Source organism: Malus sylvestris, chromosome 14, assembly GCF_916048215.2.
Source record: "Malus sylvestris chromosome 14, drMalSylv7.2, whole genome shotgun sequence".
NCBI classification, from domain to species: Eukaryota; Viridiplantae; Streptophyta; class Magnoliopsida; order Rosales; family Rosaceae; genus Malus; species Malus sylvestris.
The window spans coordinates 2,385,817-2,413,422 of record NC_062273.1 but is presented as its reverse complement, the minus strand read 5'-3'; the positions used below and the strand labels follow the sequence as shown (position 1 = coordinate 2,413,422).

Here is a 27,606-nt window from a genome sequence, read left to right as displayed (position 1 = left end):
CTTGGGTGTTGGCATCATTATTATCTCCTTCTGAGCTCTTCTTAGGATTTGGTACTTTCCTAGGTGAAGGCTTGGTGGTGCATGGTCTCCTTCGCCTTCAGTTTTGCTACCAGCTTTTTCTACCTCCTTATTGGTTCTCCAGTGGATTTGATTCTCTCCTTCATTAGGTACTTTATTTACCTCTCCATTCTTAGAGGTCTCTGAGGTGGTAGGGACTTTCAATGAGTTCATGTGGGCTTTATGTTGCCTTTGGACTCTCCTGATCATGGAAGCCCACATCTCTTTAACAGGTTTTCCATCATTTCTAACTATATAACATCTCCGCCTGAGTCGGGCAACATTCTTTTTAGTGACCGGGTTCATTGTCCTTTCTTTCATTTTGACATTATTGGCATATCTTAGTTGAGGTGGCTTTACGTCTACCCACTTTGGTATCTTGGTCTCCTTGTCCTTTACTTCTTCTAAAGCTTCATAGTTTCTGAATACTTCTGACAAGTTCTTTGGCTGAAAATCTCCTCCCAACCTCTGGAAGACGCTTCGAGAGGTTTCTTTCTTGGCTGCCTGTATGATATCTCTGCGAGATTATTGTTATTCTTTTTCTCTTCTTTTGATTAATTCCTTATCAATGATGGCTCCTGCAGCTGGCACTTCTAGCTCACACTCACATTGACATTTATTGCACAAAACTACCCCTTTGATTATTGATGTCTTAGGCAACTTGATAGCTCCCTCCGTTGGCCTATCAATTTGTCGCCTTTCAGCTCTCACTTCTCCAGTAGCTTTCCCTTTTTCCTTTTTCTGCCCACATTAAATTAATCATGCTTACGGAGGCTTGTAGAAAAGGAATGGCACCAGTTACTGCATTAGTTTGAGATTTTCCCCTCGTTTGCACTATTTCTAGCCCGTATTGCCCCCTGTTATTCAATGAGAATGACAAGGGATCAGACAACTCTGGCTTTGTGACCTTGTTCAAAGCTAACTGGCCAACTTTTGTCTCTTTCTTGTTCTTTTCCTTATTCCCTTCTTCTTCCAGTAAAGGGAACAAGGAAGCAACTGGTTCTTTCGCAGGGTTGGTCTCATTTGTTGCCCTAACATTATCATTTTCTGGAGCAGAGTGCTCCAGATCTGACCTTCTCTGCATATTCATGGGACAATCTATGTTCCTCTCTTCTTTAGTTTCCCCAAAGTTTCTCTCTATATTTAGAGAACTCCTCTCCAAGTTTCTTAAGATAGCCATCATGGCGGCTTGTAGATCTTCTTTTGTGACCTTCCCTTTTGATTTCTCAGAAGAGGTCGGGCTTCCCGACAAGATAAGTCTTTGCAAGTCTTCGGGGAGATTTGCCATGCTAGGTCTTGGTATGTAGTGAGGTGATTTCTGTTTTGATCCCCACTCGAAGGCTTGTTCCTTTTTTTGTCTTCTTAGCATACAAGATTTTGTCCCACTAGGCGTGCCAAAACTATGTTCGGGCAGGAATGTCGTCAGTGGGTGTTCCTGGCTCGAGCACACAGTTCCCCGATGAGTTGTCACTTTGGTTGATTGTCGGTCTCCTACTCGTCACAATGCTGCAAGTGGAGAACAAAGTTAGCTTTGGAAAGGTGCCTTTACAAGGCCTTAGGTGTAGGCCTGCAAGCTCACAATCAAAACTAACTTAAGTGCTTAGGTATGCCACTGCCATCTCTGTATGGCAGACGTAAAACAAGTGTATTTAAGCCGATGACTTGCGCCCCAAGTTATTATGACTTCTTGTTATCAAAGGATTGTCGTAGATGTGTTAAGTCTACATTAAGTTCTTTTTTATGCCTTAAGGTCAAGGACTTTTGTTTATCTTGTATGCTTGAAGAACGAATGTCCAGATCTGGCCGAAATGGTTTTAGCTCAATGATAATGCCCGAATGATAAGCTTTGAACCACTAAAAGACTGGAAATAACTTGAATGTACATTGAAGGATACATGATAATACCAGATCTATTAAGTAAAGAACAAAATAAAGGGAGTCGGGCTAGATTTAACCTTGTCGGGCAAGGTTGAATCTTGTACAGCATCACTTATTTGTGAATACAAAGGTTTGGGAAAGAAGGGAGTGGATGGTGAGCAGGGTGAGCAAAAAGGAATCGATACTACTGTCTATTAAACTAGACAAAAGATGGCTTTTGTGAGGGTTGATCCTAAAAAGGATTGAGGTTGATCCTGAAAAGGATTAAGGTTATAGGCTGACTACAGCTTTGTTGATGCAAGTCTGGCTTGAGCAGAGTTTGTATATTTGTTTGTTTAATTGATTGAGTGTCCTTGTTTTTTGGGCCCTCTTCCTCCTTTTATAGCCAAATTAGCCTAACTGCTTGCAGCTTGGTTTCTGCCCGAAAACAGCAGAGGGGTAGTGACTCATCAGCAATTTACGTACTCTGCCATTCAGAAAGTGCTTTTGGGCAGAGTAGGTTGATTTCCATCAAGTGTCACTTCTTTGTAGGCCACTTGCTCTTTGCACTAATGTGGAACCAGCATTTGGCCTTGGGCTAGGTGAATGGGTTCAGTGCTGGGCCTTGGGCAGAATCATGCCTTTTGGCCTTCTTTTTTGGGCTTCTCTTCCTTTAGTTCAAAGTTCAAATATTAACCCAAACAATGATGCTTTAAGAATTGTACCGCGCATGTTCAGAAGTAGAGACCTCAATGATCGACAAAGAAAGACAGACAATGGAAACAAAGATCGTATCTCCTGATCAAAAAACATCTGGATATCGACCTCAAGGACTTCGACATTACAGCTTACAGCATTGTGGATCCATGTCATCATTCGAAAGGTCGCATCTTCAAGCAAATCATATCCAAGAAAATGGTAAAGGGAATCATCATTCCAAGAAATACAAAATCGTTGTATTCTATTAAATCCACGATGCATCAATAAGAACCTATCCAAAGAACTCAGACACATGATCTGCTTAAAGTAGGAATCCACTTGTGCATCATAAAATAAATCAAAATCCAATGAAGGAGTTGACAGATAAAGTTGTCTGCATCTTTTGGACACACAGCCGAAACGAGTGAGGTATGTTATAGGAAGGAAGGCAAGAATGTGATGAGCAACTCCGTCAGGAAGATCACTAATTCTGTCTGTCATACTCACAAGAGCTCTAACTCCTTGACGTTTGATAACTTCCAGCTGCCACTAACTTACGCTTTCCATCTTTAGTGATCTACGTACTGGTTTGTCCATTTCTGCACTTTTACAAGGGTGGTTAAAGAGTTCAGTTAAACAAAATAAATACACACTGTAGTAACGAGAATTCATTCTTGGTTTTCACATGAACACTGTAGTAACGAGAATTCATTCTTGGTTTTCACATGAAATCATAACATCACACTTCAGAGGAAAAAAAAACACGTAAACTTAATACTTTAGAGAAAATCCAATTAACTCGTAACACTAGAGAAATTTCACACCTAAGACACAATTAGAGCAAAAATAGTGAACTATTTTTCAATAGAACTTACAGTTTTCGACGTGTTTATTCTAGTTTACTTTTTTTTTCTTTTTTTTTTATACAAACAATAGGATAATTTACACTAAACTCATCTAAATTATGGAGAGAGGCGGACATAGAAACTCGGGTGCAAGCAAATGATCTAAACCAAATGAGCTACAAGCCATTTGCATTTTTTTGGTTCAATAAATTCATCAAAAATAAACCAAGTAGAGCATACAAATAACACTACCTTCCACCCGTTGCATCGCAAACTAAAACCCAAAATCAATTACCAAATCAAAGATATTAACCCACAATATCAATAAAGCAACTAAGACAAGTAGCTAGTAATCTTCATAACAGGACGTACCAGCAAGCAAGCGTCTTCTTTCTTGGATTTTAAGAAAGCAGAGCACGCAGAGAGAAGACAGGAACCCTACTTTTATACTTTATTTTCTCTCTTTTTTGGCGGGGGCTTGATTTTCACGTGTCCATTAAAGTTTCTCACACACCCTTATTTATGTAGGGTGCATTCAATTGAGATTTTGAGAGATCTTAATGGATTTACAAAGTCATCGATTGTGATAGAGTTTAATTGATTGTGGAGATTTTGGAGGGTATATCCAATTGTGATTCTTAGATATTTTAATTATGAATGTATTCAATTAAGATATTAAAGAAGTTCGTAACATTTCATATTTATTCAATTAAATCTGATTGAATACGCTAGGAATTCACCTGACAACTTAAAGTTTAGGGGTGTGTTCAATTGAGATTTTGAGAGATTTCAATTCTTTTTACAAATATAGGGATATTCAATTGGGGTTTTTAGTGATTCATCGAAAGTCTAGGGGTATTCAATAAGGATTTCACAAAAAATTATAACATTTCAGGTGTATTTAATAAAAATTGATTTTAAATTTTTTTTGTTGTAGCCTATTTTATCTAACAAAGGAAAGGGGGACGGCGGCAAAGAGAGAGAGTAGGGAGAGATGTATTTGTAGAATGTAGAGGAATGTGTGTTACTTCCCCTATGTAGTGCATTTATTTATAGTAATAAGAGAGAGAATAAATCCTTCATCCCCAAAGATTACAAGTCCATATAGGAAATAATAACTATAATCAAATCTAATCTAGGATTTACACAATCACACTTAAACTAGTAAAGTTTATAACAATTTTAAAAAAGTTAGAGAATTTGATATTTTATGCATTCTCAAACCTCACCTCTCCTGCAAGAATTTGAGGAATTGAATTCACTCAAATATTACATAGAATCTGTAGAAATCATTAAACTTCATCAAAATCTATGAATTTATAAATCAATTAAAATTTCTCAAAATTTCAATTGAATACACTCTCCTCAACCTTTTTAGAACAACTTTGCTTAACCCTTCAAAGTGAGGTTGACTCTCACACCCCATTAATTGCCAATATATTAGTTTATATATTAAATTTCGTGGCTGAACTTATGCCATATCAGTGTTTCTATCTACAATAGTAATCTTTGGTTCATCTTCTTTCTCCAACATCCATCTTCTTCCACAAACCTTTTTTTTTTTTTTTTTTTGATAAAAGACGGCATATATTTTTTTGATAAATAGGCTACTCAGTACTGATGAAATTAGGGTTTTACCATAAAACTAATTGGCAATATAAGGATTAGTCCAAAATCATATAAGCACATAGCAAACATTGTCCCTCATCGATGTGGGACAACTCTCAACAAGTACAGGGATGGAATAATCCTCTTCAAGCACATTACAAATGAAAGAGGGAGTTACATCAATCCAGGTACAATCACCTCCAGAATGGAGGGCAAGACCAGCAAGCCTATGAGCTACGGAGTTGGCTTGGCGGCAAATATGGGACGCGTTAGCTTCAATGATCGATTGCAGCAGTAACTTTGCATCCTCTATGATTGGTCCGATGAGAAACACATCCGTAGAAGAACGATGTAAAGCCACAATGATCTAAAGCGAATCACTTTCCAGACAAATATTTTGAAAACCCCTTTCAATCGCCAAAGCAAGCCCCTTTCTCACTGCCAAAGCTTCAACCTGAATAGGGGAGAAGACATCATTTCGCCTCCTACTCGAAGCAGCTAAGCAACGCCCATTCGAATCTCTGATAATGATTCCCACACCATCCAAATTCAGCTCCTTGGTCCATGCACCATCTACTTTTACCTTGAAGCGACCTGGTTCCTCCACAAACCCTAAATGACACTCACCCACAAAGTCCGAAGAAAATAAAATAAAATTTCCAGTAGTTAGATGAAGATCGGAGATCGTGGGGCTACCCAAATGGTTTGTGGAGAGATTTTGATTGGAGATCGTTACTTCTGTACATTGAGTTTTCACATTGCAAAGTCATCGTTAACAACATATTGTAGTTATAGGTGAAGATTGAGTCTTTTTGGATAAGATGAGCCACTTAGTACTATGGTCTAGTGACATTCATCTCTACTTTTAAGTGAGAGATCTTAGGTTTGATTTTCAACAAAGGCGAATTGGAACCATACTATTACTAGCACATGGTGAGGCTAAGCCCACCCCCTCTTTTTAGTGTAGATAATATCATTTATTAAAATAAATAAAAAAGACCAGATGAAGAAATTAATCAATTCCAAATGATAGGCAAATTAAAAAGAAGAATGATATGACAAACTAGCAAGCACTTGGTAATTTAGTCTAGATTCTAAAGGGTTTAGAAAACGTCGCTCGTAGTGTTGAATCAAAGTAAAACAAGCATAATTAGATTTCAAATCAAAGATTTGTGGGTGTTAAAGTAGAATCATCATCTTCGGATTCTTCTCCTTAATTTATGTTTTCTTATATTTTAGGTCAACTCAATTATATATTGTAGAATCCTTCCATATATGGATTATCTCATACCCTATATATTGTAACCATACACAATTGATTAGAAAAATTAAATTTTTTACGTGGTATCGGCCTAACTAGGTCCTAGGGTTTCTTTTTTTTTTTCTCCCCACAAGTTACCTTCTTTGGTTTTTTTCCTCTTCTTCCTGCGTCTAGGTCTAGGGTTTCTCACCTTGTCCCGTGATGTCTTCGTGTTGGTGTTTTAAGGCCAATTTAGCAACAAATGTTGTGTTTTTAAAAAATTAGATAGAAATTGTGGTGAATTTAGATAGGTGGTGTGTTTAGATAGAAAAACTCTTTATTCATCGTCATTAGACTGACTGAATCAAACTTTTCCCATGTTGATCCTCCTCAAAGACAACTATGGCAATATTGGAAGCCATCTTGCTTTTCTTCAACTCTGCTACATCATTAGACTGCCAAGGTGAATGAACGATCTTCATCTTCTTCAAATTCCGAGAATGCTTGAGGATATATTTTGCAAACTGAATTAGCAGCTCCATCATCACCTCCTTAAGTAGATGAGTGAATGAAAGGTTTCGCAAACCCCAGTATCCCATTTCAAACCCAGAACACAGCAGGAAAGGCAACAATCAACATGCGAATCAATTGAAACGCACACACAGAGGGGAACAAAGAGGATAGACTTTTACTTCCATGCCAATACTTAACAATGCACTTAGAGTATTTACAAAATTTAAATTTGACAGTTTCTGTGGTGATATCTTTTAAAGTTTTGCTCTTCACCCTCTATGTCAGTTAAACTATTATTTTATTACATATTAACAAAGCATTTAGACATGTATGGAAACGAAAGTATTTACTAACTAGGGTTAAATAAATTGATCGTAGATGATATAGTTGAATTTATAGAACTAAAAAAATACATAATTGACTGTATGTACTTTATTTTTTTCAAGTTTTTTTTTGTTTTTGTTTTTTGATATATATTTTTGCCTACAAAGAATCAAATGAGAGCAATTAAGGGATGAAATCCTAGTTCAGGGAACTTAGCTACAATTTAACCTTAATTTGGTTTATATTTTTTACATCTGTAACAAATTCCATGAACTTCTTTAAGGAATTGACCTCTGATTAAAGCATTTGCAGCATCATGAAATACAGTCGAAAAAAAAAATCCCGTCGTGTGTAGCAACATGCCTCAACTCCAAGTATTTGGGACCAGATGGAAAGGGCAAAAGGAGGGCAATTCCAAAATCGAACCAAATATTTGCAACAGAAGATCTCAAAGATTCACAAAGACCAGACGAAAAACCAACGACTAGATACCAAGCGCGATGAGATGGGTGGACTTTGAAAACAACAAGAAGCAATACATTTGAGAGAACTTTCCCTTATCTGGCGAGATCGTTAAAATTATGATTATCTATTATGAAAAAACCCTCCCTCTTCTCTTATATTGATCAATATAGGAATGTCGGAATTTATGATTCGATTAGTTATACCTCCCTTCAAGACCCCCACTGTTCTAAGCTCATCAAACCCTTACACCAAGGCAAAACTATCTCATCCTTACACTTACAAATTTTTTATAAAAAAAAAAAAAAAAAAAAAAAAAATAGACGTTACTTTTGTTGAATTGCAAGAGATGTAAGCTGGAAATCATCAACAACGAAGTCATCTAGAAGACTGTATCTAGATCTACTATTTTCCTAGGTCGATCCTCCTGAAAGACTAACTGTGCAACATTGGAAGCCCTCTTGCTTTTCTTTAACTCTGCTACATCAATAGACTGCCGAGGTGAATGAACGATGTTCATCTTCTTCAAATTCTGAGCATGCTCGAGGATATATTTTGCAAACTGAATCCCGTTAGATCCATCGGATAGCCCTATCATCACCTCCTTAAGTTGATGGATAAAAGGAAGGTTTTGCAAACCCCAGTCTCCAATGTCAACCTGAGAGCACTGCAAAAAAGACAACAATCAAAATGCGAATCAATTGAAAACACACACAAGGGAATAAAGAGGCTAGACTTTTACTTGCATCGGTTTCAGGGCCATGATCAACTGATCCAAAATGGCCTGGATCTTTCAGGAATTGTCCTAACACTTTTTATTTTATTAGTGATCCAAAATGAAGCCCATAATCCATAATTTTGTGTCTATATAACCTTAAGAAGTAAACAAATATCAAACTTCTTCACCTTCAATAGATCATGTAATCAAAGAAAAAAGCTTATGTTTGGCCATATAACTAGAAGGCACGCCAACTGAATCCAAGTATATATGTTGATTTATTCTATGCATTTCATGATCTAGCGACTCTAAATATTTGCTTTAGTTGTCACTTAATACTACGATCTAATGATATTTCTCTTCATTTGTAAGTAAGAGGTCCTAGGTTCGATTCTCACCAAAGGCGAATTTGAACCATATTATTGGTAGCCTATTGTGAGGCTTAGCCCTCCCCCACCCCCTTAGTGTAGATAATGTTGTTTGTTAAAAAAAAAATATTTGCTTTAGCTAACACATTCAATAATCACTTTTTAGTTTCTTATTTGATTTTATGGTTGCAAGGGCAGATTCAAACCATTGAAGATTGAGCTGCATGAGATAGTTTGCACTATGGGCGTTTCTTTGATTTATTTTAGTTAGGTGATAAAGTTATTTTAATAGCTTAAGTGGTTTCTTGGACTTTTGGAGTTTTGATTTCTTTTAGAACATCGGTTGGTATTGACTTTGTTAGACGTAATCCTTTAGTAAGAGAAATATGTAAAGATTTATTATATTGTTGTTTTGTTATACGATGTATGATCGAAAAAGAATCCATTTGACCTAGCCGTTTACAAAAAACCAGTCGAGTTCGAATCCACCAAAAATGGACCCGCGCCCTACCGTGATGATGACTTTTCCATGGGAGGTATATTTAAACACTTTGCTTAGTCTTTGTTGCTCAAGAACCCTTGAGAACAACTCGAGCCTCCTCGAAAACAACTCGAGCCCATATTCTCTTGTATAGTAGAGAGTGTTATATTTGCTTCTTGTCATATTACTCAAGAGTTCCGATGGGAGTTTGATCAATGAACACTAGAGAAAGAGTTTGAATGCAATTAGGGATAGTTAATTCTTTTCACACGTAAAAAGGACAAGATTATAGGAATTTTAAAAGGAAGGGCAAAAGTCTTCTTAAACTCATAAAAATGACGTTTTTCCAAATTTCTCTTGATATAACGTTCATATTTGGCACCAATACGTAATTATACATTTGAAATTTATTCCATTTAGGGAGAGATTTTTCAGTGTACTTAAAACACAAAGCAAAACACTACATGTCTAGAGGAATCATGTGTCAGTTAGAACGCCCACGCGCTAGTAGACTAGAACGTTTGATTGAATCTCGCAACATGGATGATCTGAGCACGTCAAAACTTGAAGGATGTGAAACTAGGGTTTTGTTACCCGATATAGAGCAAAGATCAAGTTAACCGACTCTCTTATGTGATCGACCGACTAATTTCCCTTTCAAATACTACACCGCAATGGAGAGAAACATTCATTCCTAACAAGTATAGGAATAGGATTCGTAACAAGTATAGGAAATTAATAGAGGATTACAAATTCCCCAGTCGCAGTAGCAGAGTATTCGAACACCCAAACGAGAACGACAATATCTCATCCCCCCATTGATCCTTGATCTTCGACTCTCTCCGTTCCTCTCATCGCAGCCAAAACCAACCAACCGCAAAATTCAATGGGATTTCAATCAGTAGTCTCTAAGCCTCCTGCTGCTCCAATGCCTGTCAAATTTTCACATGATATAGCGAGACTCCAACACATTCTTAGCATACGGAAAGCCCCGCTAGGAGCTCAGATCAAGTTTGTTATAGACCTGTTGAGGGAGACGAGGCTTTCGTACACAATGGAGCAAATTAATCAAGCACGTTATGTTGATGTGAATGCTAATTAACAAAGCCGTCTTTGACAGTGTGAGGAATAACCCTAAAGTTTTTTTATGATGGCAAGAGCTTCTCTTATAATCCCAAGCATTATATCGCGGACAAAAGTCAGCTCCGGTCCCTAATAGGGGAGTTTCCAGTGGGAATACCTGTCGTTGATCTGAAGAATGCATACCCGAATGTGATGGACGATTTACAGGCCTTAAAAGCTTCGGGCGACATCTGGCTGCTTTCAAACTTTGATTCACAAGAGAACATAGCATATCCAAACGCGCCCCCCCCCCCCCCCCAAGCGGTCCTTCAAGGTTGATGATGAACTTAAGGCGCACTTTAGGGCGATTGAGTTGCCTCACGATATGATTGAGATTGAGAAAGAGCTCCAGAAGAATGGGATGAAGCCGGCCACGGATACTGCAAAAAGAAGGGCCTTGGCAGAGACTCAAGGAATTCCTAACAAATCCAGCAAACCGAAGGCGAAGAAGACCAGAAAGAGGACCAAGATTACAAACCTCCATCTGCCGGAGCTTTTCCAGGACCTAATAAAGAACTAAGTCAAGCTGTCACGTATCTTTCGATAGTTGGCATGGTGTTACAGCAAGTGCAAAAAGTGGATGATCGATCGCATTACATCACTCATGTGCTATTCATATTTTCTTTCTAACATGCTCGAGGCAACCTTTTTGTAGGAGTAGGACCTTCTAATATGTGATTGCATATATGCAAATTAGAGCTCGTTTGGGAAGAATTTTAAATAACTGAAAGTGCTTTTAGAGAAATATGGTTTTCGAAACAACCCTTATTAAAAATGCAAGTTATCCAGCATTTGAAGTGTGTGCTTCTTGCAGGATGCATTCCACGCTAAAAATAGAGACCATTTGTGGGAGTAGGGCATCAAGCGAGCTTTGAATTTCAATACACAAATGACTGACATTTTCTAACAGTGGTATAAACCTCCCTTCAACAGGGAGTAAGATTCTTTCCCCTTCTATTCTCATCCTCTTCCCTCCCCTCCTCTCACACACTCATTTTTGTCTTATTGTCTCTATATAAAAATTAATATAAGATGTTGACGTGGCTTAATCGTAACCGTTCAAATCGGAAGGGAGGGAAGGGAAGAGAGATTAGGAGGGGAGAGAATCCTCCTCCCTTCAACAGAGCCTGCATGTTATAAATACTCCTAAATAAACTAAAGAAAAAAAAAACCTGGCTTGCTAACTCTCTGCCTTGCAGAGAAAGAATAAAAGAACAAATTGATAAATACTTTTTAAAGAAAAAATATATCTTAAGAGTAGAGTCTCGTTACCATAGTCGGCACTGTGTCTGGCTCAAAGAACTTAAACCTTGCAAAGAACCTCAGACAAGAAGTTAAGGTGGTCTTCAAAATCCAAAAAAAGTTCAGCTTTTTCTAAACACAATAGTTCCCCCAGATTTTGGTAGATCAACGATTTCCCACTCCACTTCATATACTAAGATTTGGAGCAAAATATTCAATGTTTTTGTGTGCGCAGAACCAAGTTCCCAGTCAATTAATATTTCTTCAAGTTTATCACCCGAGGTCGCACTTGGTGCGATGGTAAGTGCCTTCGCCCATAAGCGGTAGGTCTCGGGTTCGAGACTTGGGAGCAGCCTCTCCATAAATGGGGGTAAGGCTAGCCGACATTCACCTCTCCCAGACCCTGCGTAAAGCGGGAGCCTTGTGCACTGGGTACGACCTTTTATCACCCGAGATGCTAAGGCGGAAGTGTGAAAACCTATCGCGTTCCGGTTCTTCAGAGCGCACAAAACTAAACAATTTCAATGGTGACATTCCTTCCACATATACAAGATGCACTTACATGAACATGAAAATAAATTTAAAAATATTCCCCTCGTCTTCTATACAAACAGAAGACAACTTCAAGTACTCGAGATTAGAGGATGAAGTAAGCGAGAGTGCTTTATGAATCTTGCAGTGCTGCATGCAAACGAATAGAGATCTCATAGATCCACAACCAATAGAGGATGAAGTAAGCGAGGGTGCTTTAAGAACCTTGGATCAAGCATCCGGATTTAACCTCAAGAACTTTCATGCTACAGTTGACAGCATTGTGGATCCATGTTATCATTCGAAAGATCACATCTTCACAGAAGCTTGAACTTTCGTCATCAAAGGTATCATCCTCCGAATAGATGCGAAATTGTTGTGTGTTATTGACTCCACACTGCACCAATAAGAACCTATCCAGAGAACTTAACAACTTTAACCGCTTATCACATGTAACCATATATGTTCACAAAAAGGCCATTAAAAATCCAATGAAGGAGTTGACAGATTAAGTAGTTGTCTGCATCTTTTGGGCACACATCCGAAACGAGTGAGGTTTGTTATACCAAGGAAAGAAAGAATGTGATCAGCAACTCCGTCTGGAAGATCACTAATTCTGTCAGACAGTTACATTTCGTTGCATACAAATGATGCATCATAAAGCTCCACGTGGTGTATGACTCATCACAAATTGACAAGTCATCAATGACATGTGTCACAAATCAAACAAAAGAAGCTCAAAAGCATTCCTAAAATTTGGCAAAGGGGAAGAAATCTCCTTAAAATCGGCAAGGGGTCCAAATTGCTCCCCAAACCGGAAATAAAGCTAAAGCATCTTCACAAAACAAGCAAGAATTGAAGATTGCTCACAAAATAGACAAGAAAGCCCTATAATTTGGCCAAGCAAGGAAAATGGTTGAAATTAAGACACAAAACATGCCTAAATTCTCCTATGGACGAATCAAGACACAAATCAAAGCCAAATTCATCCAAATGCAAGATTTGAGAAGTCTATAAATACAAGGTCCTAAGACATCAAAAAGATCTACAATTTCTACATTGAAGGGCTGAAATTTACACATCCAAAAGAACCTCTGCACAAATCTTTCAAGACTAATACGCTGCCAAAGCTCTCTTCGAAGAACGCCCAACAAAAGCAGAAGCTTTCTTTCGACCAAAGCCAAAGCATTCCCTTAAAGAATCAACAAGCACCTGTGTTGATTCCTTCAAGACTTTGTTGCAAGCTCAAAACTTGTAACGACGTTCGATTCAAGATCAAGTCGCCAGGATCCTAGAATCAACGAAATTCTACATCTAGAACATCTTTGACATAGCCCTAAACCTAAGGTGAAGACTATCCACGCATCGTTTCAAGCTCAAAACTTGAAGCAATTGTTCAATCGTTCGTTCAAGATCAAGTCATTGTGATCCTTGGATCAACAACCTACGCATCTACATCAAATTTGAAGACTAAATCAGAGGAAAATTGTAAACAGAGATTGTAACCCTACAAATTCATTAATACAAATTTACTTTGTATACGTATTCTTGTTTCATTCACTACAGAATTTTCATGTTTACAATGTCTTATCACAAGCTCTAACTCCTTGACGTTGATAACTTGTAGGTGCCATTAACTTACGCTTTGCCATTAACTTGCAGCTGCCATTAACTTCTCCCGGATGCACCTTAATTATTAAGAAAAACTAACGAAAAGTCCTCAAAAACTTTAGTTTTAATGAAAAATGACAAATAAAGGTGTAAGTGAATAGTACCATGAAAGGTAAAAATGTGATTTTTCGTTAAAAATGAATAGTACCGGGAGTGTTTCGTTAAAACTCTCTTATTATTAATAATTAAATTCGCATATATTATCTTCTTTTTTTTCGAAAATACTTCCGTTTTCTTTTTTTTTTCGAAAATACTTCTGTATTTTGTACACATTTTTTATAACTCAAAGTACCATACACGTAGGTTCATATTCTTAATATTTAATACACATTATCTTGATAAAATTTTCATTAAGAATAACGCTTTCTATACGTATTTTTAACAAATTATCAATGAAGTAAAAATAAATAAATAATTTTAATAAATAAAATATAAAAATTGCGAATTCTTCATATTATTTTTTAGCAAAGTTACTGAATAACACACATACATAATTTTGCACGCATTATGCCCGTTTCGTAATTTAGTAACTATGCCACACCCTAATTCATGAATGTTTTGCCCAATAAATGAATTTTTAAAGTTAATTGATGGGTCATTTGGAGGCAAAAAGCCCGATTAATCACTAATGAGTTTCGTCAACAACTCAACCTTGATTACGGTGAAATTTAGTTAACCACTGCACCAGTCGCCTTATTTAGCATTGACTTTGGCTTTTTAGCCAAAACAAGCTTTGAAACTAGCATAACTCATCACTTTGATCCCTAAGATTTAAAATCGATAGAACCGATTCCTGAATTTGTCCACTATCAATCATTTTGGTCATTCCGTAAAAATGAGCTAGAGGAATGACCTCAAGCACCAAACCTACTGAAATATATTAGAAAGGAAAAAAGAAGAATACAAACGAGGGAAACATGCAGGCAAATTAAGAGAACTAAAGAAATGAACGACTAACTCCGAATCTGCTTCAATACAAACATTAACCAAGCATGAAACCAAGCCAACTCAACTGATTTGACGATCGCTAAGACTCACCATGATCTAAATTTGATGCTTACATGCGCCACCCCGATCGATTTCGGGACCCTCAATTTCCGACACATCGTTCACTTAATGCTATGTACATCAACCACATTACTCAAACAGATGTACCTCTCAAAATTACTAACATTAATGTTGAATGGATAGAATAAGTGCATATTAAAGGTGGAAAGATCGACGGATGGACATTCTAAATTTATCCTCCTCAAAGACAACCGTGGCAATTTTGGAAGCTCTCTTGCTTTTCTTTAACTTTGCTATTGCCTTAGATTGCTCAAGTGAATAAACAATCTTCATCTCCTTCAAATTCCCAGCATGCTCAAGGATATACTTTGCAAACTGAACTCCATTAGATCCGTTCGACAGCTCTATGGTCACCTCCTTGAGTTGATGAATAAAAGGAAAGTTTTGCAGTCTCCAATATCCCATATTAAACCCACAACACTGCAGGAAGGTCAAAAATCAACAAGCAAATCAAACGAAAAATTCAGCGATCACAAAGATAATAAGTTAGAAAAGAACCGCAAAGAGTGAATACACAAAGAGGCAAGACTAGTACTCACATCAGTTATAGGGTGTAAAAATAGTATGTCAGACATGATGTTCAAACTACTCAAATTATTCATTCTTCCAAAAATAGAGACCATTTGTGGGAGTATAATATCAAGCCAGCTTCCAATATTAATAGACAAATGACTAACATTCTCTAATAGTCCTGGAATGAAACCTCCCTTCAACAGAGCCTGCACAAGAACAACTAAATGAATTCAACCAAACAAAACCAGTATTCATGTAAAAGTTGCATCAGTTTCTGAGAATTAAGAAAAACAAATTTACTTCAAAAACAAAAAAAGTAGTATATTGTTACCATGGTGATCTCTTTGCTTAGAATAAGTGCTTCAGCGCTGTTTATGATGCAAAGAACCTCAGACGAGAGGCTGTAGTCATCTGCTTTAGGCTTCAAAAAAAGCTCAGCTTTTTTCAGACACATTAGTTTCCCAAAATTTTGGTGAAACAACAAATTCCCTAACCACTTCAGATACTTAAGATTTGGAGCATGAATATTCAGTAATTTGCTGCAAGTGGAATCAAATCCCCAGTCGATAAGTATTTCTTCAAGTTTCTCACCTGAGATGCTGAGGTTGCAGTACCTAGATGAGTGGTTGGGATTCAAAAAACTAAACAATCTCAAAGAGGAGCTTTCAATGGTGACACTGCTTCCTGAAACATTTTCAAGATGTAATTCCTTGATGCACTTACATGAACACGAGATCCATTTGAAAATCTCCTCATCTTCTATAGTAACACTACTCAATGTCAAGCACTCGAGATTAGAGGAAGAAGTCAGCGAAGGTGATTTAAGAATATTATAGCACATTGATATCGACAAAGACCTCAAAGATCGACAAAGAAAGACAGACGAAGGTAACAAAGTTCTTGGCGGATCAATTATTATGTGGACAAAAATCTCAAGGACTTCCACGTTACAGCTTACAGCATTATGGATCCATGTCATCATCCGAAAGACCGCATCTTGACGGAAGCTTGAACTTGCATTCAAAAGGAGATCATCCCAATAGATACGAAATCGTTGTATGTTATTAACTCCACGATACATCAATAAGAACCTATCCAATGAACTCAACAACTCTAACCGCTTCTCACAGGAAACAATATGTGCATCAGGAAATCCATCAAAATTCAATGAAGGAGTTGACAGATAAAGTTGTCTGCATCTTTTGGACACACAGCCAAAACGAGTGAGGTCCGTAACAGCAAGGAAGGAAAGAATATGATAAGCAACCCAGTCTGGAAGATCAGTGATTCTGTCAGACATACTCTTAGCACGAACTCTAACTCCCTGACGTATGCTTACTGGATTTCTTCTTCTACTTTATAAGAAGTATTGGCGACTGTTCCATTTCTCCAATATTTATTGCAAGGAATGCGAAGAGTTGAAAGGCAACTCATTAATCAAGGAGACTAGAAATCCTAAATGCAAAGCTAGAGCGGACCATTCATGTTCCCGTGAAAATTCAATTATTTCTCATTTTCCTGTAAAAATGTTGTAGTTCGCTGTATACCAGTTCAATTAAATATTTGTGTGCCTTCTCCTCCAAGTTCGAATCTCTTTCCTGTAAAGGACAGTAAATTACTATATTGGAACATCGCAATCCATAAAGGAGAGTAAATTAGAACATGACAAATCTGCAATGGCGCACATGATTTTTCTGTTAGGCTAACTACATTTTACACCGTTCAAGTTTGAGGTGGTTTTCAAAATTGACTATTAGGTTTCATTTTCTCACATTGCACAATGAGATCTTAAAATTGTATTAATGTATACATTATTTAGTTGAAAATCAGTGTACACAAAACATATGAACAAATAAACGGATTACAAAACGAATAGATTATCCAACAGCTGCAAACAAGAAACATTCCCTGGTCAGCAACCAAGAAAGTCTAGAAAGACCAACATTTTATCAGCATCTCAATCTCTGATCATGCACTGAACTCACAGATATATACAGGAGCATGGAAACAAAATTCATCAACGAGAAAATAAATCAATAATTTGCAAAACTCCTAAAAGATTTCGAAAATTAATATTCCCAGTCCCCCAATCTTTTCCAAAATTAAAACCATATTTTCCTTTCACAAATTCTGAATTAAACAAATTCATCCCCTGCCCACGTAATTTGGAAAGTTGAAAGTTTGAAACCCTGGTTCCCATTCACAAATTCTGAAACCAATGATTTCATTCCCTCCCCACATAGTTTCGAAATTGGAAACCTAATTCCCATTCACAAAATCATAACCAATTCGAAAATCAAAAACCCTAAGTCATAGATTCACAACCACAAATTTCACAACTTGAAAACTTACCTTGATGTAATTGAGGGTGGAAGGAAGTGGAGTTGAGGTGATGTTTCCTCCCAAACCCGGATATTTCGTTTTGGATGTGGAGGAAGATGTTGGAGACTGAAGCTGAATAGAGGTGCGGTGGTGGTCGATTGTATTGAGGGAGTGGACGGACTAGTGGTGGCTGTTCACCGTTTTGGACGTGAGGGGAAGAGCGAGTCGCGACGGAGTGGTGGATGGTGGTGGTCTCTGGTCTGGGGTCTGGTTCGAAATCGAGAAGAGGTGGAAAGAGACTGAACTGAGTCTTCCCATCTTTTCACGCTTTTCAACAACGGTTGAGATTAATCTCAACAAATCTGACGGCTAGAATTATTTAGAATTTGACCAAAAAGTTTTCATCATCCTTGCGGTGAGCTCCCATTTTAAATCGACCCTGTACTGAAAAAATTGTTAACCGTAACCCTGTAATTATCTTATTGTCTTATTCACAATAATTAAATATCAAACTCGTTTTTCAATGCAAGTTGAGACATTGACGAAAATGTTACGGGAAACTTTTCGTTTAGTACCTTAATATATAAGTGTCTATTTTAATAAACTAGTGAAATTAAGAAATTTTCCAATCTAGTTTACTGTCTCCACAACTTTATGAATTTGAGGGACGTTGAAGTAGATTTTGGAGAAATAAGAACATATTTTTGGTTTTTTCCTTATTAAGTCCATAGTAAGACGAATGATGAAATTTTCAAGATACATGTAAATAAGGGCATGAAAAATATCAAGACAAGTTCAAAGTGAGGTTCAAGGCATATGTTTTGTTCGCCTTGCATGTAGACTGACTCTGGCTATTTAAGTAAGTCGAACTCAAAAACTCTTACTTAGAAATGACGAGATACAGACAGTAATACTAGGTACTCTTTTTTTTTTTTTGAAAATAATACTAGTTACTTCATTTTGTAATTTTAAATATATATTTTTGTATATATGTCAAAATATAATTTGTACGTAATTAAAAATAGTTCCTTATTATAATACACTCATTTCGGTTTGATCGAGACAATAATCCTTGCAACTTTAGGAAACCGCCATAAGGAAAAGGATTAATTGGAAACATCATGAAATCCTTGCCACATTTGGAATTATACTCCGATTAGGAAAATGATCTAATTGAAAACCCTATATATACATATTTACACCTTCGAATACTTACTATATTGAACTAAACCCTTGATCATCTCAAGCTTTGTTTGCCATATTCTTGTTCTCAAACCATGACCTCAAATCCTCGCCCTACAATAAATATTCGACGTGTTATGGTCGCCCTCATTGCCGGCATCCTCATCAGTATCGTCGCCGTCTACACAGACAATACGGCCCACGACCGCCGCAACACATTTAACGTAACTCGTGCCTTTCTCACCGGGTTCAAGCTCACCAGTACCACCAATGGCTTCCACGCCCTCCACTACAGTGTTGCCTTTACCGTCGCCGTCCAAAACCCCGACCGCCACTTTCGCCACGAAAACATTCAAGTCGTTGCTTATTACAAACGCCAAAAGTTTGCCACTGCAAAATTGACTTCTTTTCTCCAAGTGCCGAAGAATATAACTCTTGGGACGCTTTCGTTTGAAGGGCAAGTAAGCGGCTTCATTGCCAGCGTTGAAGAAGATGCAGGTGGAGCTTACGAAATTGACGTCGAACTCTCTCTTCGAAACAGTTACTTCTTCATGTCACCTATGGAGTTCGTGTATCCGAATACGGCGTCTAGGGTCACGTGTGACTTGAAGGAGAAACTATGTCGTGCAACCAAGAAGAAGTTATGTCCTTTTGCGAATAGGGAGTCCAACGTCCCTCATTAATATGCATGACCAATGGGATCATGGGATCGATGGAGAGGATGTTCTGTCCTTTTTTTATATAGGGTTTGATTATGTATATTGGATTTTGTTTTCTTAATTCGTAAGCAGAATGTATACATTGGATTTATTAGGAGTGAACTGACGATTAAGTTCTTAAATTATTACTCGAGTGAAAATTAAATTTATGTATTGAATTTTCGGAAAGTAAGTGCATAAACTCATTAAAAACAATCAATTTCATCTTTTGAGATTTCAAGCCTTTTCATCTAATTCTTGTAAACCATTAGAGACACTGCAGGCATAGAACCACATGTATATTACAACATGCATACGTAAAGGAAGTATGCTTACCTGAAGAAGAACTTGCCATTGCTGTAGGAAATGAGAAAGAGTTCTACACTCTTGTCAAAACATCCTTGATATCAGTCCTATTAACTGATGCTCAGGATATTCCATATTAATTAGGGTTTCGATATAATCCTACTTGGTATTGAACTCTTGTCAAAACATGATAAGGTTACTTGAATATAATTGCATGTTATTAGGGTGAATATAATTGCATGTTATTAGGGCTCCTAATCTTAGCCAAATAAAAACGTGATTTTCTCAACGTGATAACTCATAAACTGAATAACAAGTTTGTCAAGAACAAAAAATCATTCTCCTTGTCACTCACAAACTTACAATTCTCTGTGTACTTAAATTACGTGGCTTGCTGATAACATACTTTAAAGGGTAAATTACACTTTACCACTTCAGGTTTGAGATCAATTTCAATTCCTTATAATATCTTTAAAACATTTCATTTTTATTCCTCAAGTACTATTTTATTTCAATATAATACATCTGTTACATTTTCCATCAATTGATCCCTTAAGAGCTGACGTGGCTGCCATATTTGTGCCACGTGGCTGCCAAATGTGTGCCACTTGGTAAAAAAAAAATTAATTTAAAAAAAAAAAAAAAAAAAACTCAAAACACAAAACCCACCCCCCCCCACCTCCCTCGCAACCCCTCCCCACCCCTCTTCTCCCTCCCGAGCCTCCACTCTCTTCACCTCCCCTCCCATCCAAAAACCCACCCCACCCCCTTTCTCCCTTCTCTCATCTGCAACCCCACCCACCCTTAGCAAACCTAACGTCATCCAGACCACCACCAACCAAGCACCAAAAAAATTCAAAATTTGAAGGACAAAATTAAATACATACCTCGTTGTTGGAGCTGACTGACGAGCCCACTTGTTGATGCATCAGGGAGCAAGGTTCGGATGGGGGAGAAAGGTGAGTGCGAGTTGCAGAGGAGAGGAAGAAGGTGGGTGTGAGTTGCAAAGGAGAAAATGGTGGGTGGGGTTGCAGATGAGAGAAGGGAGAAAGGGGGTGGGGTTGAAGAGGAGAAAGGGCTCGGGGAAGGTGGGGGTGGGGTGGGTTTTTGGATGAGAGGGGAGGTGAAGAGAGTGGAGGCTTGGGAGGGAGAAGATGGGTGGGGAGGGGTTGCCGGGGAGGTGGGGGTGGGTTTTGCATTATCAGTTTTTTTTTTTTTTTTTTTTTTTTGTGAAGATTCATGTTTTTTGTTAAATTAAAAAATAATAATAATTGTCACGTGACACATATTTAGCAGCTATTTGGCATAAATGTGGCATCCACGTCATCTATTAATGGATCAATGAATTGAAAATGTTACGGATGTATTATATTGAAATAAAATAGTATTTAAGGTATGATAATTAAATGTTTTAAAGATGTTGTAAGGAATTGAAATCGACTTCAAATTTAAGGTGGTAAAGTGTAATTTATACCACTTTAAAGATAAAATTATCACTTCGAAGACCGTGATCTGACGCTGTTCTTTTGGGTAACTACCCTTTTCGCGAGAAAAAGGAAACACCCCACAATGACTGAAAATTTTGACTCAAAACACAGTTACAAAAACAGGTTTTAAACGCTACTAAAAGGGTTTGATATTTTTTTATGATATGTGCTATCCACACATCCTATTTTATTTCTCACACACTTTTGATAATTTTTGTTCATTGATCATCTTCAATTCAACTGATCCGACGACTGAAAATTAAAAAGACATGTAAGAAGTAAAATATGGTATGTGAATATCACACCTCTTTTTTATTGGTTCTTGACCTTGAGACATGAGTTATGTTATCGGGGATGGTGGGAAGGGGTTTTGCAAATGGGTTTGTTCTTGCTGCAGATTCTTGAAAACATTGGGGCTCAAAAATGTGATAGGGTTACATTACATCATCATTGAAAGCTCGTCTTGGGACTCATTCCGGGTTGAGTGTTCCTCTTTCTTTCAACTTCAACTATTCCATCTTAAGATCTCTAGTGAGAAACATGATGATATAAATATAATCCGGGATATTGATGAGTATCTACCGTTGATGGAAAATTCGTTGGAAATTTCTGCTCCCAACCTCAAGTATTTGGAATGGGATGGTGGTATGATGAATCATCAGCATCTGGCGAAGTTGAAGTTCAATGTGGTTACACACCTACACCATTACTTAAATAATATCTCATATTCTATTCCGTGATGGCGATATTAGCCTTCAAGTTCAAAAGGTGAAATTTTCTGCTTACCTTATTGTCCTTGTTATTTTGGTTATTTGGGCTAGTTCGAAGTAACAATGACACATTTTAGTCATTTTTTAAGTTATTCCGTCAAATTTATGTAGCGTATTCTACTAAATTGAGCTTAAACTCCTCATCTATGCATAGAGCATTTTTACCAAATTGAGCTTAAGTAAGTTCCATAGAACTTTAAAGTTCTTTGTCCAAACAAAGAATTAGAGTTTTGACATATTATATGTAGAATATTTTTTTGTTGAATTGATTGTTTTTTAATTTTGTAGGCATCTTTATTTGATAAAGGAAATTGGGAAAGCCAGAACCTTGATTTAATATCTCAGCTGAAGGGGGTAACGTTGGAACTATCTTACGGGTCAAATGAATCCGAGTTGCAATGTTTTTGCTTGAACATGCTCAGGATTTGAAGAAAATGGTTGTGGAGGAGTTCAGGAGCGAGAGAAAATCATTTGCGCACCACGACTGTCTCGTATTGCAAAGTATCAGAGTTTGTGGTTCCAATAGAGAGATTTTTCTGCTCGTCATACAAGATGATACACTACGTGTTATTACATAAATAATATGATATGTGTGCCTAATAACTTAAAAATATATAATATTTTACTACTTACATAAAAACACGTGATATCATGTACCACATCCGTTCTCGTCATAATTAAAAAATTTCCGTTCCAATGTTGAGATGTCAGGGTTTAGTCACATAATTACGCAAGCAATCGAGTGTAGATCTTGACGAAGATCTCTGCTTCTACTTCCTACTTTAGTCTGTGATGTGACTGACGGGCCTAGTTTTTCTTCTCTCACATTTGGAGAAAGATTATCTTCCCTATTTTTCTCTTATTTTTTTATTTCCCTTCTGTTTGAACATCACGATTAAACTACGCTAACATCTTATATTAATTTTTTATAAAAATAAAAATAACAATAAAAAGCATGAGAGGAAATGATAAAAATGGATGAAAAAAAAAAAGAAAATGAGAGAATCCTAGTCCAATGTAGGAGAAATTTTTAGTTATGACGGAAACACAAGTGATATACCACGTATTTTAACAGAAATGGTGTGAAATTTTATTTTTTAAATTATTAATTTTTTAGCACACATATCATATAATTTGTATATTGATATATGATGTACTATATCGTATACCGATCTCACTGAAAAATCTCTCGCGCATGGGAGATACCAATGGCGGTCCTTGTGCTATTGGGCTTATATTTCCAATGAAAATAGGTAGACCTAGCTGTAATTTGCTGTCAATTGCAACTGATTGACATACTTGTTTTCCATTTTTAAAGAAAGATACGAAGTGACTTAAAAAGTAAAATACACAAGTTGTAATTTTTTCCCATTTTTAATGAAAGTTTATTTTCTGTTTAAAGAAAAAAAAGTAAACTACACAATGGTTCTTGAATTCATACACAATTTTAAATTTGATTTCTGAACTAAATTTTTATTAATTTACATTCTTGGATTTTATTAATTTTTATTAAAAAAAAAGATAAATTAATTGGAATTGAATTCGTGCTAGGTTCACCAAACCTTACCATAATTTATAGATGGGGCATTTTGATCTAGATGCTTGGTTTTTTATTTTCTTAGACCAAATTAATTTCGAACTCACCATATATAATTATATCCTTAAATTGAGAAGGGCTGAAATTCCATAAAATATAGCAATAAATTAATTAATATTATTGATTGCATTTTTGACATAAAAATGAATTTGAAAACACATATATTTAGAATATAATTGGATTGTAGGATTTAATCAAAAGTGAAAACATTTTATTCTGAAATTGAAAGAATAAATATTTAATTTAGAAAAGTCAAAAAATGAAGCATTGATTTGATTCTAATAATTAACTCGAATTTACATCTTAGAGCAAGTCCACCGGAGGTGGAATAGCCCAGCACAAAGTACAAAAATCAGGTTGGGAGCTAGTCAATTCACTTCAGCCCACCCTTTTGCCTGGGACCCAGCCCAAGCTGGTCTCCAGGGCAGCCCAAATTTGACTGAGCAAGGAACCGGGCAATTGGGTTGGCGCGTGCCTTTCACGCGGCCTTCATGGCGAGTAGCCGACAGACGTTCAGAGGTTGGGCCTGCCTTGCAGGCGCACTCACACCCCACCCCGAGTGGGCAACGTGGCGAAATGTATGTCGTTGGATTTCCAACGGCTAGTTTTTGTAGACCGTTGGATTTCCAACGGTAAAAAAAAATTAAATTTGACTTTTAAAATAGACCGTCCGATTACAGATCAACGGTCCACGTTTTTTCCCCCAAAAAATTAAGAATTTCACTTTTAAAAACTACAGAAATTTTTTAATAAATTTAGATATTATTATTATTATTATTATTTTATTTTTTATAAATTCAGAAATTAAAAATAAAATTATTATTTTATAATAAAAAATAATAATACTTTAATAAAATGGACTAGGTTATTTTTTGTTAGGAGGAGATACTTTGGTTTATTACTGTTCACTATAGTCTATCACTGTTCACTTGAATGGATAAATACGTTGAGTGCTGGCACAAAGTCCTTAAAGTGGACTTGCTCTTAGAAAGATGTAAATTTTATTTTTAATTTTTTTCACGTCTCAAATTTATAGATTTTTACTAAAAATGGTTTTTATGAAATTAACCCACGATATAAATAGAGTCCTCGCATTTGACACTAGTTGCCTTTGATACAAACCGTTTCTCTTCCTCTTCCCTGTCGATCAAACTTCCATGGAACCCCTTGCTGAAGGTGCTTCTGCCAATCTAAATGTCACTTTGGACAGGTTCAGTGCTCTTCCACGCGAAGTTGCTCATCACATTTTGTCATTACTTCCCATATCCGACATCACTCGAGTTGGCATGTTATCCCAAAAATGCAGAGCCTTTTATCTGTCGACTCCCACATTGAACTTCACTGAATTCCCCTCGGAGTCCACTCGCACCTTCAACAGCCGTTTGGAGTTGATGGCTTCCTTGGACAAGTTCTTCATGCGTCGCCACCATAACAAGGTACAAAGCTTTTCTCTGGATTGGGTTTCTGAGTTCGAACTTGGGGAAACAGATATTGAAAGTTGCTGCTCTGTTGAAAAATCTAGGGTTTTGGGTTGGATTGAAAATGCACTGACTTGCAACGTTGAAAAGCTTGATTATTTCTTTACAACTGCGATGCCAACCCTAGACGATATTATTAGCGAGACCCAGATAGATTTTCCTTCATCTGTGTTTGTTTCTGGGTCTCTGAGGTCTCTTTCTCTAGATATGAAGTGTGCAACTCTTAAAGCTTCCACATTTTCTGCATCTTCTATCTGTAATCTGGTTTTTCTGAAGCTGAGAAGTGTTACCATGGAAGATGATGAGGGTTTTTGCAAATGGATCTGCTTCTGCTGCAGAAATATTAAGGAGTTGAGGCTCGAGTGTGTGATAGGGTTACGAAAAATCGACATTGAGAGTTCGTCTTTGGAATCATTTGGTGTTGAGTGTCCCTCTTGTTATGATCTTTGCCATGTTAAAATCTCTGGTGAGAAAGTTGAAGATGTGCATATAAATTGGAATTTTAATGCTCCATTGCCTCGGACGAATTCGTTGGAGATTTTCGCTCCAAATCTTAAGCGTTTGAATTGGGTTGGTTATATGATGAATCACCAGAATCTGGGGGAGTTGAATTGTTTGGAAGAAGTTCAGATTTCTCTCATGGCTGATGGAGTAGATGATCCTGAAAGCAAAATACATGAGTTCCTCTCTAGCATTCGCAGTGCTAAAACACTCCGTATTGATCAAGGGACTACAAAGGTAAAGAGTACGAAATTGAGAGGATAAAATCGGCTTACTGATCTAATTCTTTTTGTAGTGTTTAGGGTTTTATTATCTTTTCTATTTGATTTGATAAAATCCTTTGGCTTTAATTTTGTTGTAGAATCTGTTCAAGGATGGTTACACACCCCCAATATTACATGAACTCTGTTACTTGAATGTGACTATTTGGAGCGGTATCGATGACAAGGTTGTCCCGGCGCTGGCCTCACTTTTTAAAGGACTCCCTAATTTGACTACTTTGGAATTGACGGTATCTGATCAGTTACCCTTCTTCTTTCGCACTGCAAATGCGGCTACTGTAAGTGAAAATCTATGTTCTCTCCAACATGCGGAGTAAATTTTACCATTGACAATCTTAGTTATCATTTCTTGGGAACTTTAATTGAAATGCTTGTTTGTTAATTTTCTAGTCATCTGAATTCGATAGGCGATATTGGGAACGCCAGCACCTGGAGTTTGTTTCTCAGTTGAAGTATGCAATCATAGAGCTTACTAACGGGTCTAATGGATTCGTGCTTGCAAAGTATCTGCTTGAACGTGCTCAGAATTTGGAGGAAATGCTTGTGATTTGCCTGCCCAATCAATGGAATTTCGCAAGGAAGTTGAGGAGCAGCCGGATTATTTCTTCCAATGCTGCAGTTGGCTATCTGGAAAAAAGTGGGGGTCGTACAGGGTTCTAATCACCCAACTCTACATCCACATTTTGGGGTTTCAATGTTAAATCTAGTAGGTTTTGTTTTCCAGCTATGTGTTATTAGAACGGAACTGGGCGGTTGATCCTGTATGCTTTGTTTAAGGATATGGAGGATGGGAAGTTCGGAACTGGATGATCGATCGTATGTATTTTGTTCAAGGATATGGAAGATCCATATCTTTTTTATTAGTATTAAGTTCTTATGCAACTTTTATTTCAAAGTCTCCTTCGCTATGAACTTCACAGTGTTTTGCCTCTAAAGGAAGCAGGTCTGTCAGGTTGAATCTCTGAGATTTTTAAGGTCAAAACGGTGTGCCCAATGTGTTATGTGAATTGGTTTTTGGATTATGAAAACTTGGGAATCAAGTAACGCCTGGATCCTGAAAGTTTGTCCAATGTAAAATCTACGATCAGTGTACTACGGTGAAACCTCTCTAACGTAATACTATAAGGTGCGTTTGTTGCATCAGACTATTTCGGAATAGACTAGCTTTAGGGACTAAGCTGGATTGTCTTAGATTAGACTAAGCTGGACTAATTTAATGAAGCGTTTGGTGCAGTGTCGGATTAAAAAACTATATAAAATAACAAATTATAATATTATATTATTTAATATATATCTAATAATATTTTATTATTAATTCAACTTTGTTTTTCCCTAAAAGTTCGAACAAACACTTCTACCTCTCTCCAGAAATTTTTACTTTTGTTCCTCTTTGGTTCCGTCCCCAATTCTTGCTTTCCTCCCATCATTTTCCTGCAAAAGGCTTCAATACCAAGTTTCCTGCAAAATCGTTCCCAAAGGTATCTTCTCCTCCCTCTCTGTCTCTTAATCTCTCTTCGTCCCCAACTCTCTCCCCTTCTCTATCCATTTCTCTCCGGAATTTTCTAGAGAAAAGGGAACCTTTATGGGAATTTTCGAAAATAAGGTAGAATTTTTCTATTGAGATTGTTGATGTTATTGTTTTGTTTCTTCTTTTTTTTTTCGGAT

The 27,606-nt window shown here is 37.0% G+C and overlaps 3 protein-coding genes and 2 pseudogenes across 4 annotated transcripts; 3 read left to right on the top strand and 2 right to left on the bottom strand.

Moving 5' to 3' along the window:
• The first annotated feature begins 10,058 nt into the window (after positions 1-10,058).
• On the top strand, positions 10,059-10,814 carry LOC126600389 (uncharacterized; annotated as a pseudogene).
• A 1,280-nt stretch (positions 10,815-12,094) lies between these two features.
• LOC126600388 (uncharacterized) lies at positions 12,095-14,844 on the bottom strand (annotated as a pseudogene).
• LOC126599326 (putative F-box/FBD/LRR-repeat protein At4g03220) lies at positions 14,667-17,951 on the bottom strand. 2 transcript variants are annotated; one of them, XM_050265688.1, is made up of 4 exons: positions 17,672-17,950; positions 15,651-16,917; positions 15,346-15,525; positions 14,667-15,226 (listed from the first exon to the last, which is right to left on the bottom strand). In XM_050265688.1, exons 2-4 carry the CDS (start codon positions 16,617-16,619, stop codon positions 14,942-14,944), a joined length of 1,434 nt encoding a protein of 477 aa, XP_050121645.1. In that variant the 5' UTR covers positions 16,620-16,917; positions 17,672-17,950; the 3' UTR covers positions 14,667-14,941. The 2 variants fall into 2 exon arrangements, with proteins under 2 accessions (XP_050121645.1, XP_050121646.1); XM_050265689.1 differs by lacking the exon at positions 15,346-15,525 and having other exon boundaries at positions 17,672-17,951.
• A 967-nt stretch (positions 17,952-18,918) lies between these two features.
• On the top strand, positions 18,919-19,506 carry LOC126600387 (uncharacterized). The gene has a single exon (XM_050266971.1). The coding sequence runs from the start codon at positions 18,919-18,921 to the stop codon at positions 19,504-19,506; it is 588 nt and encodes a 195-aa protein (XP_050122928.1).
• A 5,298-nt stretch (positions 19,507-24,804) lies between these two features.
• Positions 24,805-26,899, top strand: LOC126599322 (uncharacterized). The gene is made up of 3 exons (XM_050265675.1): positions 24,805-25,897; positions 26,022-26,219; positions 26,332-26,899. The coding sequence occupies exons 1-3, from the start codon at positions 24,839-24,841 to the stop codon at positions 26,599-26,601; spliced, it is 1,527 nt and encodes a 508-aa protein (XP_050121632.1). The 5' UTR covers positions 24,805-24,838; the 3' UTR covers positions 26,602-26,899.
• Positions 26,900-27,606: the final 707 nt, after the last annotated feature.